General features: G+C 47.4%; 1 protein-coding gene across 1 annotated transcript in view; it reads left to right on the top strand.

Annotated features, from left to right (window-relative positions):
* LOC121552678 (regulator of G-protein signaling 6) overlaps positions 1-12,500 on the top strand; it is a 125,017-nt gene that overhangs the window by 74,029 nt on the left and 38,488 nt on the right. Inside the window, exons 2-6 of the mRNA XM_041865688.2 lie at positions 1,534-1,630; positions 4,787-4,837; positions 5,351-5,457; positions 10,564-10,615; positions 12,219-12,283. Coding sequence (XP_041721622.2) covers positions 1,534-1,630; positions 4,787-4,837; positions 5,351-5,457; positions 10,564-10,615; positions 12,219-12,283 — 372 coding nt within the window. The remainder of the gene's footprint in view (positions 1-1,533; positions 1,631-4,786; positions 4,838-5,350; positions 5,458-10,563; positions 10,616-12,218; positions 12,284-12,500) is intronic.

Raw genomic sequence — 12,500 nt, 5'->3', positions numbered from 1 at the left:
TTGGCTCGTTGTTGATTTAAGTGTCCTCATTTTGTTTCAGAGTTATCTTGTTCTACTAGATTCCTCTCTCTCTCCTCTCTCCCTCTCTCTGAATTCAATTAAATTTAAGGGCTTTATTGGCATGGGAAACGTATGTTAACATTGCCAAAGCAAGTGAAGTAGATAGTAAACAAAAGTGAGATAAACAATAAATATTAACAGTAAACATTACACTCAGAAGTTTCAAAAGAATAAAGACATTTCAAATGTCATATTATGTCTATATACAGTGTTGTAACAATGTGCAAATAGTTAAAGTACAAATGGGAAAATAAATAAACATAAATATGGGTTGTATTTACAATGGTGTTTGTTCTTCACTGGTTGCCCTTTTCTTGTGGCAACAGGTCACAACAGGGCTCTCTCTCTGTCTCTGTCTCTGTCTCTGTCTCTGTCTCTGTCTCTGTCTGTCTCTGTCTCTGTCTCTGTCTCTGTCTCTCTCTCTCTCTCTCTCTCTCTCTGTCTCCCTCTTTCTCTCTATCTCTCTCTGTCTCTCTCTCTCTCTCTCTGTCTCGCTCTCTTTGTCTCTCTCTCTCTCTCTCTCTCCCTCTTTCTCTCTCTCTATCTCTCTTTCTCTCTCTATCTCTCTATCTCTCTATCCTCTCTCTCTCTCTCTCTCTCTCTCTCTCTCTCTCTCTCTCTCTCTCTCTGTCTCTCTCTCTCTCTCTCGCTCTCTTTGTCACTCTCTCTCTCTCTCTCGTTCTCCCTATCTCTCTCTCTCTATCTCTCTTTCTCCCTATCTCTCTCTCTCTCTCTCTCTCTCTTTACCCGTCTCTCTCTCTCCGGTGGGTTATATACAGTGAGCTCCAACAGTATTGGGACAGTGACACATTTGTTGTTGTTTTGGCTCCGTACTCCAGCATTTTGAATTTGAAATGATACAATGACTCTGAGGTTAAAGTGTAGACTGTCAGCTTTAATTTGAGGATATTTTCATCCATATCGTTTGAACCGTTTAGAAATTGGGACCAAAAGGTGGGCAATGTGCTCCATTACTGTCTACAGGGATATTAATATGCCTGAGGTGGGCAACATGCTCCATTGCTGGCTACAGGGATATTAATATGCCTGAGGGTGTGTGTGTGTGTGTGTGTGTGTGTGTGTGTGTGTGTATGTGTGTGTGTGACTAGAATTCAAATCTCAATTGTCTGGATTTTACTCCAACCCGTCATCCACACATTATTCTCTGTAAGCAGTTGATAGACTTGAGCCTTGTCTTTAATGGTCTGGAACTAAATAGGCTTTAGCTAAGTGTTCAGTAATATGTGATAGGCCTAAAGATATCATGTAATCGGTTGTGACTGTAATTCAGATAACAGTATAATTAGTAATATTAATTAAGATTAGAAAAGTGAATTCCCAAAAAAGGAGCACTGCCTTCATTCTGAAAACTGGGCTAAGTATCTCAGGTGTCTTGTGAAATAGATTTGATCTGAATGAGAATAAGCTGCGTCTCTACAGGTGAAATGTGTGATGTACGCTCCTCTCCTGCAGATTGAGGAGATAGTGACCCGTATCCAGGATGAGACTGAGGGTGTTCCCATCAGAACTGTGAAGAGCTTCCTGACCAAGATACCCAGCGTCGTCACAGGTGAGAGTGCAGCTGAGGCCGGCGTGTGTGTGTGTGTGTGTGTGTGTGTGTGTGTGTGTGTGTGTGGCCACGGCAACACCAAATAATTGATGACCTCAACCACTCTTATGATTCATCCCTTCTCAGGATATATTACTTTAGTGGGCCATGAGCAGAGAGGCCTATCAATAAACAATATTACTACAGACATATGCACACGGACACAGCGTAGAACCACAAGCCTCTCTCTCTCTCTCTCTCTAACACTATTACTACAGACATATGCACACGGACACAGCGTAGAGCCACAAATCAAATAAATGATGTGGAAGGCAGTGCTTCTATAGTCATTGAGAGGATTGTTCTCTCTCTCTCTCTCTATCTCTATCTCTATCTCTATCTCGCTCGCTCGCTCGCTCAATTCAATTCAATTTAAGGGCTTTATTGGCATGGGAAACATATGTTTACATTGCCAAAAGTGAAATAAACAATAAATAATTAACAGTAAACATTACACTCACAAAAGTTCAAAAAGAATAAAGACATTTCAAGTGTCATATTATGTCTATGTACAGAGTTGTAATGATGTGAAAATAGTTAAAGTACAAAAAGGAAAATAAATAAACATAAATATAGGTTGTATTTACAATGGTGTTTGTTCTTCATTGGTTGCCCTTTTCTTGTGGCAACAGGTCACACATATTGCTGCTGTGATGGCACACTGTGGTTTTTCACCTAATAGATATGGTTGTTTATCAAAATTTTATTTTCTTTCGAATTCTTTATGGGTCTGTGTAATATGAGGGAAATATGAGTCTCTAATATGGTCATACATTTGGCAGGAAGTTAGGAAGTGCAGTTGAGTTTTCACCTCATTTTGTGGGCAGTCTGCCTACGGCGGCCTTTCTAAATAGCAAGGCTATGCTCACAGTCTGTACATAGTCAAAGATTACCTTAATTTCGGGTCAGTCACAGTGGTTAGGTATTCTGCCACTGTGTACTCTCTGTTCAGGGCCAAATATAATTCTAGTTTGCACAGTTTAAAAAAAAAATCTTTCCAAATATGTCATGTGATTCTCTTTATGTTTTCTCATGATTTGGTTGGGTCTAATTGTGTTGTTGTTGTTGTTGTCCTGGGGCTCTGTGGGGTCTGTTTGTGTTTGTGAACAGAGCCCAAGGACCAGCTTACTTAGGGGACTCTTCTCCAAGTTAATCTCTCTGTAGGTGATGACTTTGCTATGGAAGGTTTGGGAATTTCTTCCTTTTCGGTGGTTGTAGAATTTAACGGCTCTTTTCTGGATTTTGATAATTAGCGGTTATCGGCCTAATTCTGCTCTGCATGCATTATTTGGTGTTTTACGTTGTACACAGAGGATATTTTTGCTGAATTCTTGGTTGGAGTCTCAATTTGGTGTTTGTCCCATTTTGTGAATTCTTGGTTGGTGAGCGGACCCCAGACCTCACAACCATAAAGGGCAATGGGTTCTATAACTGATTCAAGTATTTCTAGCCAGATCCTAATTGGTATGTCGAATTTTATGTTCCTTTTGATGGCATAGAAGGCCCTTCTTGCCTTGTCTCTCAGATCGTTCACAGCTTTGTGGAAGTTACCTGTGGCGCTGATGTTTAGGCCGAGGTATGTATAGTTTTTTGTGTGCTCTAGGGCAACGGTGTCTAGATGGAATTTCTATTTGTGGTCCTGGCAACTGGACCTTTTTTGGAACACCATTATTTTTGTCTTACTGAGATTTACTGTCAGGGCCAAGGTCTGACATAATCTGTGCAGAAGATCTAGGTGCTGCTGTAGGCCCTCCTTGGTTGGTGACAGAAGCACCAGATCATCAGCAAACAGTAGACATTTGACTTCAGATTCTAGTAGGGTGAGGCCGGGTGCTGCAGACTGTTCTAGTGCCCTCGCAAATTAGTTGATATATATGTTGAAGAGTGTGGGGCTTAAACTGCATCCCTGTCTCACCCGATGGCCCTGTGGAAAGAAATGTGTGTGTTTTTTGCCAATTTTAACCGCACACTTGTTGTTTGTGTACATGGATTTTATAATGTTGTATGTTTTTCCCCCAACACCACTTCCCATCAATTTGTATAGCAGACCCTCATGCCAAATTGAGTCAAAAGCTTTTTTGAAATGAACAAAGCATGAGAAGACTTTGCCTTTGTTTTGGTTTGTTTGTTTGTCAATTAGGGTGTGCAGGGTGAATACGTGGTCTGTCGTACGGTAATTTGGTAAAAAGCCAATTTGACATTTGCTCAGTACATTGTTTTCACTGAGGAAATGAACTAGTCTGCTGTTAATGATAATGCAGAGGATTTTCCCAAGGTTGCTGTTGAAGGTCTCCATATCCCACGGTAGTTATTGGGGTCAAATTTGTCTCCACTTTTGTGGATTGGGGTGATCAGTCCTTGGTTCCAAATATTGGGCAAGATGCCAGAGCTAAGGATGATGTTAAAGAGTTTAAGTATAGCCAATTGGAATTTGTGGTCTGTATTTCATTGAGGATACCATCAACACCACAGGCCTTTTTGGGTTGGAGGGTTTGTATTTTGTCCTGTAGTTCATTCAATGTAATTGGAGAATTACATCCAGTGGGTTCTGGTAGTCTTTAATAGTTGATTCTAAGATTTGCATTTGATCATGTATATTTTTTTGCTGTTTGTTCTTTGTTATAGGGCCAAAAAGATTGGAGAAGTGGTTTACCCATACATCTCCGTTTTGGATAGATAGCTCTTCGTGTTGTTCTTTGTTTAGTGTTTTCCAATTTTCCCAGAAGTGGTTAGAGTCTATGGATTCTTCAATTACATTGAGCTGATTTCTGACATGCTGTTCCTTCTTTTTCCGTAGTGTATTTCTGTATTGTTTTAGTGAGTCACCATAGTGAAGGCGTAGGCTCAGGTTTTCTGGGTCTCTCTCTCTCTCTCTCTCTCTCTCTCTCTCTCTCTCTCTCTCTCTCTCACACACACACTCACACACTCACACACTCTCCCCTCTTGCCTTTTCCAATGCAGACAGCTCAAGCTTTTTTTACACCGGGGAGGTTTATATTGAGTAAATAGTAACTACAGTTCTGTGGTCTACCTTTGCCAAAGTAAAGAAAAGCTTACACCTACGTGCGTGTGTGTTGTTCGTCTTCTATAATAGTCTCTGTCTCTTGCCTCTGCCAGGTGCAGACATAGTGCAGTGGCTGATGAAGAACCTAGCCATTGAGGATCCAGGTGGGTAAATGTCATGAAGACAATTTGAAATGCTTTTTGGAGTTTTGTATTCAATGGCAATTAAAGTTTGTTTAAAGAATGTATTAAACGTGTGATAGACCCTTTATAAACTCTTAATAGAGCATGTATTACATGTTTGTAATTGTCTCTTCCTTGTTACTGTACATTGATATAGTTCAAGATAATGAGCTTTGTGTTCAAATGCAATAATGCAATAATTAAGCAATAAGGCACGAGGGGGTGTGGTATATGGTCAATATACCACGGCTAAGGGCTGTTCTTAGCCGTACCACAAACCCCTGAGGTGCCTTATTGCTATTATGAACTGGTTACCAATGTAATTACAGCAGTAAAAATGAATGTTTTGTCATACCCGTGGTATGCGGTCTGATATACCACGGTTGTCAGGGCTCCAACCACCCAGTTTATAAAGATGTGATAAACTCTTACTACAACATTTATTACATGTCAGTAAATCACTGACTGTGTCCCGTCCTTGTCCTTCCCCTGTAGCTGAGGCGATGCACATCGGGAGTCTGATTGCTGCTCATGGATATCTCTTCCCCGTCTCTGATCACGTCCTGTCACTCAAAGACGACGGAACCTTCTATCGCTTCCAGGTGAGCAGTAGGACCATATAAGGCAAGCTTCCAGGTGAGCAGTAGGACCATATAAGCCAGCTTCCAGGTGAGCGGTAGGACCATATAAGCCAGCTTCCAGGTGAGCAGTAGGACCATATAAGGCAAGCTTCCAGGTGAGCAGTAGGACCATATAAGCCAGCTTCCAGGTGAGCAGTAGGACCATATAAGGCAGCTTCCAGGTGAGCAGTAGGACCATATAAGGCAAGCTTCCAGGTGAGCAGTAGTACCATATAAGCCAGCTTCCAGGTGAGCAGTAGGACCATATAAACCAGCTTCCAGGTGAGCGGTAGGACCATATAAGGACATTTAATCCCTCTAAAATGAGGCAAAGAGGGATTACATAGGGATCCCAGCAAAGCAAAATTGGTTCTGTGAATGTTCCCAGAACATTGCATTATGTTGTGGGAAAGGTGTAGGAACATTCCCCCGTTAACAGCTAAAAACAAACATTTCATACATCTCTGCACTGAGGAGCCAGATGAAACTCTCAACTGCCAGTGAGTGAAACTGCACCAATGTGAACAGTTGTTCTCCCATGCATGTGTAGCCTACTTCCTACTTCCTACTTCCTACTCTCTTCATGGAGAGAAAAAATGAGAGCGCAAGACAGACATGGACAAGTGCTGCCCAGTGTTAATCTGAATCTGACGACAGACATGGACAAGTGCTGCCCAGTGTTAATCTGAATCTGACGACAGACATGGACAAGTGCTGCCCAGTGTTAATCTGAATCTGACGACAGACATGGACAAGTGCTGCCTCGTGTTAATCTGAATCTGACGACAGACATGGTCAAGTGCTGCCTCGTGTTAATCTGAATCTGACGACAGACATGGTCAAGTGCTGCCTCGTGTTAATCTGACGACAGACATGGACAAGTGCTGCCCAGTGTTAATCTGAATCTGACTACAGACATGGTCAAGTGCTGCCTCGTGTTAATCTGAATCTGACGACAGACATGGTCATGTGCTGCCTCGTGTTAATCTGAATCTGATGACAGACATGGTCAAGTGCTGCCTCATGTTAATCTGAATCTGACGACAGACATGGACAAGTGCTGCCTCGTGTTAATCTGAATCTGACGACAGACATGGACAAGTGCTGCCTCGTGTTAATCTGAATCTGACAACAGACATGGACAAGTGCTGCCTCGTGTTAATCTGAATTTGACGACAGACATGGTCAAGTGCTGCCTCGTGTTAATCTGAATCTGACGACAGACATAGTCAAGTGCTGCCTCGTGTTAATCTGAATCTGACGACAGACATGGACAAGTGCTGCCTCGTGTTAATCTGAATTTGACGACAGACATGGTCATGTGCTGCCTCGTGTTAATCTGAATCTGACAGATTGAGAATGACGAAGTATCAGACACTTTCCATCTTAGTCATGGAACCAAATCAAAATTCTCCTGATCCCTGATCCGTACGACACAATACCACATCCGCTAAGGTACTTCCTCTGTTTCCACACAGGGGGTCCATGACCCCATTAAAAATGAATGGTGGAATATCCTGTGAAATATTTATCACAACTGAACCCACAGAGAGAACAGTTAGGGGCCTGTTTACACAAAGCCTCAGAGTAGGAGCGCTGATCTACGATCAGGTCCCACGTAATCCATATATTCATTACGATCTAAAAAGTGGTCCTCTGTAGCTCAATGTGGTCCTCTGTAGCTCAGCTGGTAGAGCACGGCGCTTGTAACGCCAGGGTAGTGGGTTCGATCCCCCGGGACCACCCATACGTAAAAATGTATGCACGCATGACTGTAAATCACTTTGGATAAAAACGTCTGCTAACTGATCCTAGACCAGCGCTCCTACTCTGAGAGGCTTTGTACCAGGAGGCTCAGAGACCTTCACAGAGGGAAAACAAAAGCCCCTGTGTTCTAAATGGAACCCTATTCCCTATACTGTATAGGGCACTACTTTTGACCAGCGCTCAATGGGCCCTGGTCAAAAGCAGTGCACTACATAGGGAATAGGGTGCCATTTGGGATGCACACAATTCCATTTCACCTTCTGCCTCCCGCCTACTCCGCACGCTGTGCAGATTACATTATAGCAATAAATTAATTCATGCCAGCCTCTTTTATCTGTCGGAAGCTTTCGCAGCATGACACATGTGACCATTGGAAAGCAGTCTACTGTATATTTATTTCTGTTGAATCAACTATATGTCGGACATATTTTTACTCTACGTTATTGACTAATATTGTCCTCATTCTTACCGATAATGACTCCTCTGCACACCTACTTTCATCCTCCCTTATAACTATTCTTCCCTTCATCCTCACTCCTCTGTCCAAACTTCTCTCCATTCTCCATCCCTCCAACCTCTCTCCATCCCTCCAACCTCTCTCCATCCCTCCAACCTCTCTCCATCCCTCCAACCTCTCTCCATCCCTCCAACCTCTCTCCATCCATCCCTCTAACCTCTCTCCATCCATCCCTCCAACCTCTCTCCATCCATCCCTCCAACCTCTCTCCATCCATCCCTCCAACCTCTCTCCATCCATCCCTCCAACCTCTCTCCATCCATCCCTCCAACCTCTCTCCATCCATCCCTCCAACCTCTCTCCATCCATCCCTCCAACCTCTCTCCATCCATCCCTCCAACCTCTCTCCATCCATCCCTCCAACCTCTCTCCATCCTCCCTCCAACCTCTCTCCATCCTCCCTCCAACCTCTCTCCATCCTCCCTCCAACCTCTCTCCATCCTCCCTCCAACCTCTCCTCATCCTCCCTCCAACCTCTCTCCATCCTCCCTCCAACCTCTCTCCATCCCTCCAACCTCTCTCCATCCCTCCAACCTCTCTCCATCCTCCCTCCAACCTCTCTCCATCCTCCCTCCAACCTCTCTCCATCCTCTCTCCATCCCTCCAACCTCTCTCCATCCTCCCTCCAACCTCTCTCCATCCTCCCTCCAACCTCTCTCCATCCTCCCTCCAACCTCTCTCCATCCCTCCAACCTCTCTCCATCCCTCCAACCTCACTCCATCCTCCCTACAACCTCTCTCCATCCTCCCTCCAACCTCTCTCCATCCTCCCTCCAACCTCTCTCCATCCTCCCTCCAACCTCTCTCCATCCCTCCAACCTCTCTCCATCCCTCCAACCTCTCTCCAACCTCTCTCCATCCATCCCTCCAACCTCTCTCCATCCCTCCAACCTCTCTCCATCCCTCCAACCTCTCTCCATCCATCCCTCCAACCTCTCTCCATCCCTCCAACCTCTCTCCATCCATCCCTCCAACCTCTCTCCATCCATCCCTCCAACCTCTCTCCATCCTCCCTCCAACCTCTCTCCATCCTCCCTCCAACCTCTCTCCATCCTCTCTCCATCCTCCCTCCAACCTCTCTCCATCCTCCCTCCAACCTCTCTCCATCCCTCCAACCTCTCTCCATCCCTCCAACCTCTCTCCATCCATCCCTCCAACCTCTCTCCATCCCTCCAACCTCTCTCCATCCATCCCTCCAACCTCTCTCCATCCCTCCAACCTCTCTCCATCCCTCCAACCTCTCGCCATCCATCCCTCCAACCTCTCTCCATCCTCCCTCCAACCTCTCTCCATCCCTCCAACCTCTCTCCATCCATCCCTCCAACCTCTCTCCATCCATCCCTCCAACCTCTCTCCATCCATCCCTCCAACCTCTCTCCATCCCTCCAACCCCTCTCCATCCCTCCAACCTCTCTCCATCCCTCCAACCTCTCTCCATCCCTCCAACCTCTCTCCATCCATCCCTCCAACCTCTCTCCATCCATCCCTCCAACCTCTCTCCATCCATCCCTCCAACCTCTCTCCATCCATCCCTCCAACCTCTCTCCATCCCTCCAACCTCTCTCCATCCTCCCTCCAACCTCTCTCCATCCCTCCAACCTCTCTCCATCCCTCCAACCTCTCTCCATCCCTCCAACCTCTCTCCATCCCTCCAACCTCTCTCCATCCATCCCTCCAACCTCTCTCCATCCATCCCTCCAACCTCTCTCCATCCATCCCTCCAACCTCTCTCCATCCATCCCTCCAACCTCTCTCCATCCTCCCTCCAACCTCTCTCCATCCTCCCTCCAACCTCTCTCCATCCATCCCTCCAACCTCTCTCCATCCCTCCAACCTCTCTCCATCCATCCCTCCAACCTCTCTCCATCCATCCCTCCAACCTCTCTCCATCCTCCCTCCAACCTCTCTCCATCCATCCCTCCAACCTCTCTCCATCCATCCCTCCAACCTCTCTCCATCCATCCCTCCAACCTCTCTCCATCCATCCCTCCAACCTCTCTCCATCCATCCCTCCAACCTCTCTCCATCCTCCCTCCAACCTCTCTCCATCCTCCCTCCAACCTCTCTCCATCCCTCCAACCTCTCTCCATCCCTCCAACCTCTCTCCATCCATCCCTCCAACCTCTCTCCATCCATCCCTCCAACCTCTCTCCATCCCTCCAACCTCTCTCCATCCCTCCAACCTCTCTCCATCCATCCCTCCAACCTCTCTCCATCCATCCCTCCAACCTCTCTCCATCCTCCCTCCAACCTCTCTCCATCCCTCCAACCCCTCTCCATCCATCCCTCCAACCTCTCTCCATCCATCCCTCCAACCTCTCTCCATCCATCCCTCAAACCTCTCTCCATCCCTCCAACCTCTCTCCATCCTCCCTCCAACCTCTCTCCATCCCTCCAACCTCTCTCCATCCATCCCTCCAACCTCTCTCCATCCATCCCTCCAACCTCTCTCCATCCATCCCTCCAACCTCTCTCCATCCATCCCTCCAACCTCTCTCCATCCATCCCTCCAACCTCTCTCCATCCATCCCTCAAACCTCTCTCCATCCCTCCAACCTCTCTCCATCCTCCCTCCAACCTCTCTCCATCCCTCCAACCTCTCTCCATCCATCCCTCCAACCTCTCTCCATCCATCCCTCCAACCTCTCTCCATCCATCCCTCCAACCTCTCTCCATCCATCCCTCCAACCTCTCTCCATCCATCCCTCCAACCTCTCTCCATCCATCCCTCCAACCTCTCTCCATCCATCCCTCCAACCTCTCTCCATCCCTCCAACCTCTCTCCATCCCTCCTTGACCCACAGGCTCCATATTTTTGGCTTTCTAACTGCTGGGAGCCAGAGAACACAGACTATGGTAAGTCCATAGAAATGGAAATACTAGAACAGAAATTCCCTTTCAAATCAATGCTCTGTGTGACGGGTGGAAATTCTATGTCTATGGTATGTCATTCACTATAGGGGCTAGAAACCCTAACACTACCTCCTATAGGACAGTGTCCCGGTCCCCATCACTCCAGTGGACATTACAGATAGCCACAGCTCTCAGAACAGTCACAACCAGGAGACTCATCAGCTCCAGTGGACATTACAGATAGCCACAGCTCTCAGAACAGTCACAACCAGGAGACTCATCAGCTCCAGTGGACATTACAGATAGCCACAGCTCTCAGAACAGTCACAACCAGGAGACCCATCAGCTCCAGTGGACATTAATAGATAGCCACAGCTCTCAGAACAGTCACAACCAGGAGACTCATCAGCTCCAGTGGACACCTCCCAGGAACTAGGGAGGAACTAAATCTGATCAGGGACTAGGACCGGGAGAGAGAGAGAGATAATGAGGGGGGGCGGGGGGGTGGAAGATGAGGGGAGAGGGGGAGTGGGATGGATGGATGGAGTGATGGATGGATGGATGGATGGAGTGATGGATGGATGGATGTGTGGAGAGGGAGAGTGAAGAAAGAGTGATGAAGGGAGCTGGTGAGGAAGGGATGGGATGGATGGAGAGGGAGAGAGATAGGGATGGATGGAGAGGGAGAGAGATGGGGATGGATGGAGAGGGAGAGAGATGGGGATGGATGGAGGGGGAGAGGGAGAGGGAGAGGGAGAGAGAGATAGAGAGAGATAGGGATGGATGGAGAGGGAGAGCGAGGGATGGATGGAGATGGAGAGGGAGAGGGACAGGGAGAGGGAGAGATAAGGATGGATGGAGAGGGAGAGAGATGGGGATGGATGGAGAGGGAGAGAGATGGGGATGGATGGAGGGGGAGAGGGAGAGGGAGAGGGAGAGAGAGATAGAGAGAGATAGGGATGGATGGAGAGGGAGAGCGAGGGATGGATGGAGATGGAGAGGGAGAGGGACAGGGAGAGGGAGAGATAAGGATGGATGGAGAGGGAGAGAGATAAGGATGGATTGAAGAGATTTACTGAACCACTGATAAGGCTCAGTCTTAGGTCTCTCTCTCCCCTCTCTTTCTCTCTCCCCTCTTTCTCTCTCTCTCCCCTCTCTTTCTCTCTCGCCCCCCTCTCTTTCTCTCTCGCCCCTTTTTCTCTCTCCCCACTTTCTCTCTCTCTCTCTCCTCTCTCTCTCTCTCTCTCCCCCTCTTTCTCTCTAACTCTCTCTCTCCCCTCTCTTTCTCTTTCTCTCTCCCTCTCCTCTCTCCCTCTCTCTCTCTCTCTCACTCTCCCCCTCTTTCTCTCTCTCTCCCCTCTCTCTCTCTCTCTCTCTCGCTCTCTCTCACTCTCCCTCTCTCTCTCCCCTCTCTCTCTCTCTCTTTCTCTCCCCTCTCTTTCTCTCTCCCTCCCTCTCCCCCCCTCTCCCCCCCTCTCCCTCCCTCTCCTCTCCCCTCTCTCCCTCTCCTCTCCTCTCCCTCTCCTCCCCCCTCCCCCCTCCCTCCCTCTCCCCTCCCCTCTCTCCCTCTCCTCTCCCTCTCCTCCCCCCTCTCCCCTCCCTCCAGCTATCTATCTGTGCAAGAGGACCATGCAGAACAAGACCCGTCTGGAGCTGGCTGATTATGAGGCGGTGGGTACTGGAGTGTCATGTCTATGTCCCAAATGGTACACTATGTATTCTATAGTGGCTGATTATGAGACGGTGGGTACTGGAGTGTCATGTCTATGTCCCAAATGGTACACTATGTATTCTATAGTGGCTGATTATGAGACGGTGGGTACTGGAGTGTCATGTCTATGTCCCAAATGGTACACTATGTATTCTATAGTGGCTGATTATGAGACGG

Source organism: Coregonus clupeaformis, chromosome 36, assembly GCF_020615455.1.
Source record: "Coregonus clupeaformis isolate EN_2021a chromosome 36, ASM2061545v1, whole genome shotgun sequence".
NCBI lineage: Eukaryota > Metazoa > Chordata > Actinopteri > Salmoniformes > Salmonidae > Coregonus > Coregonus clupeaformis.
The sequence above is the reverse complement of the archived record's forward strand: the minus strand, read 5'-3'. Positions and strand labels throughout refer to the sequence as shown.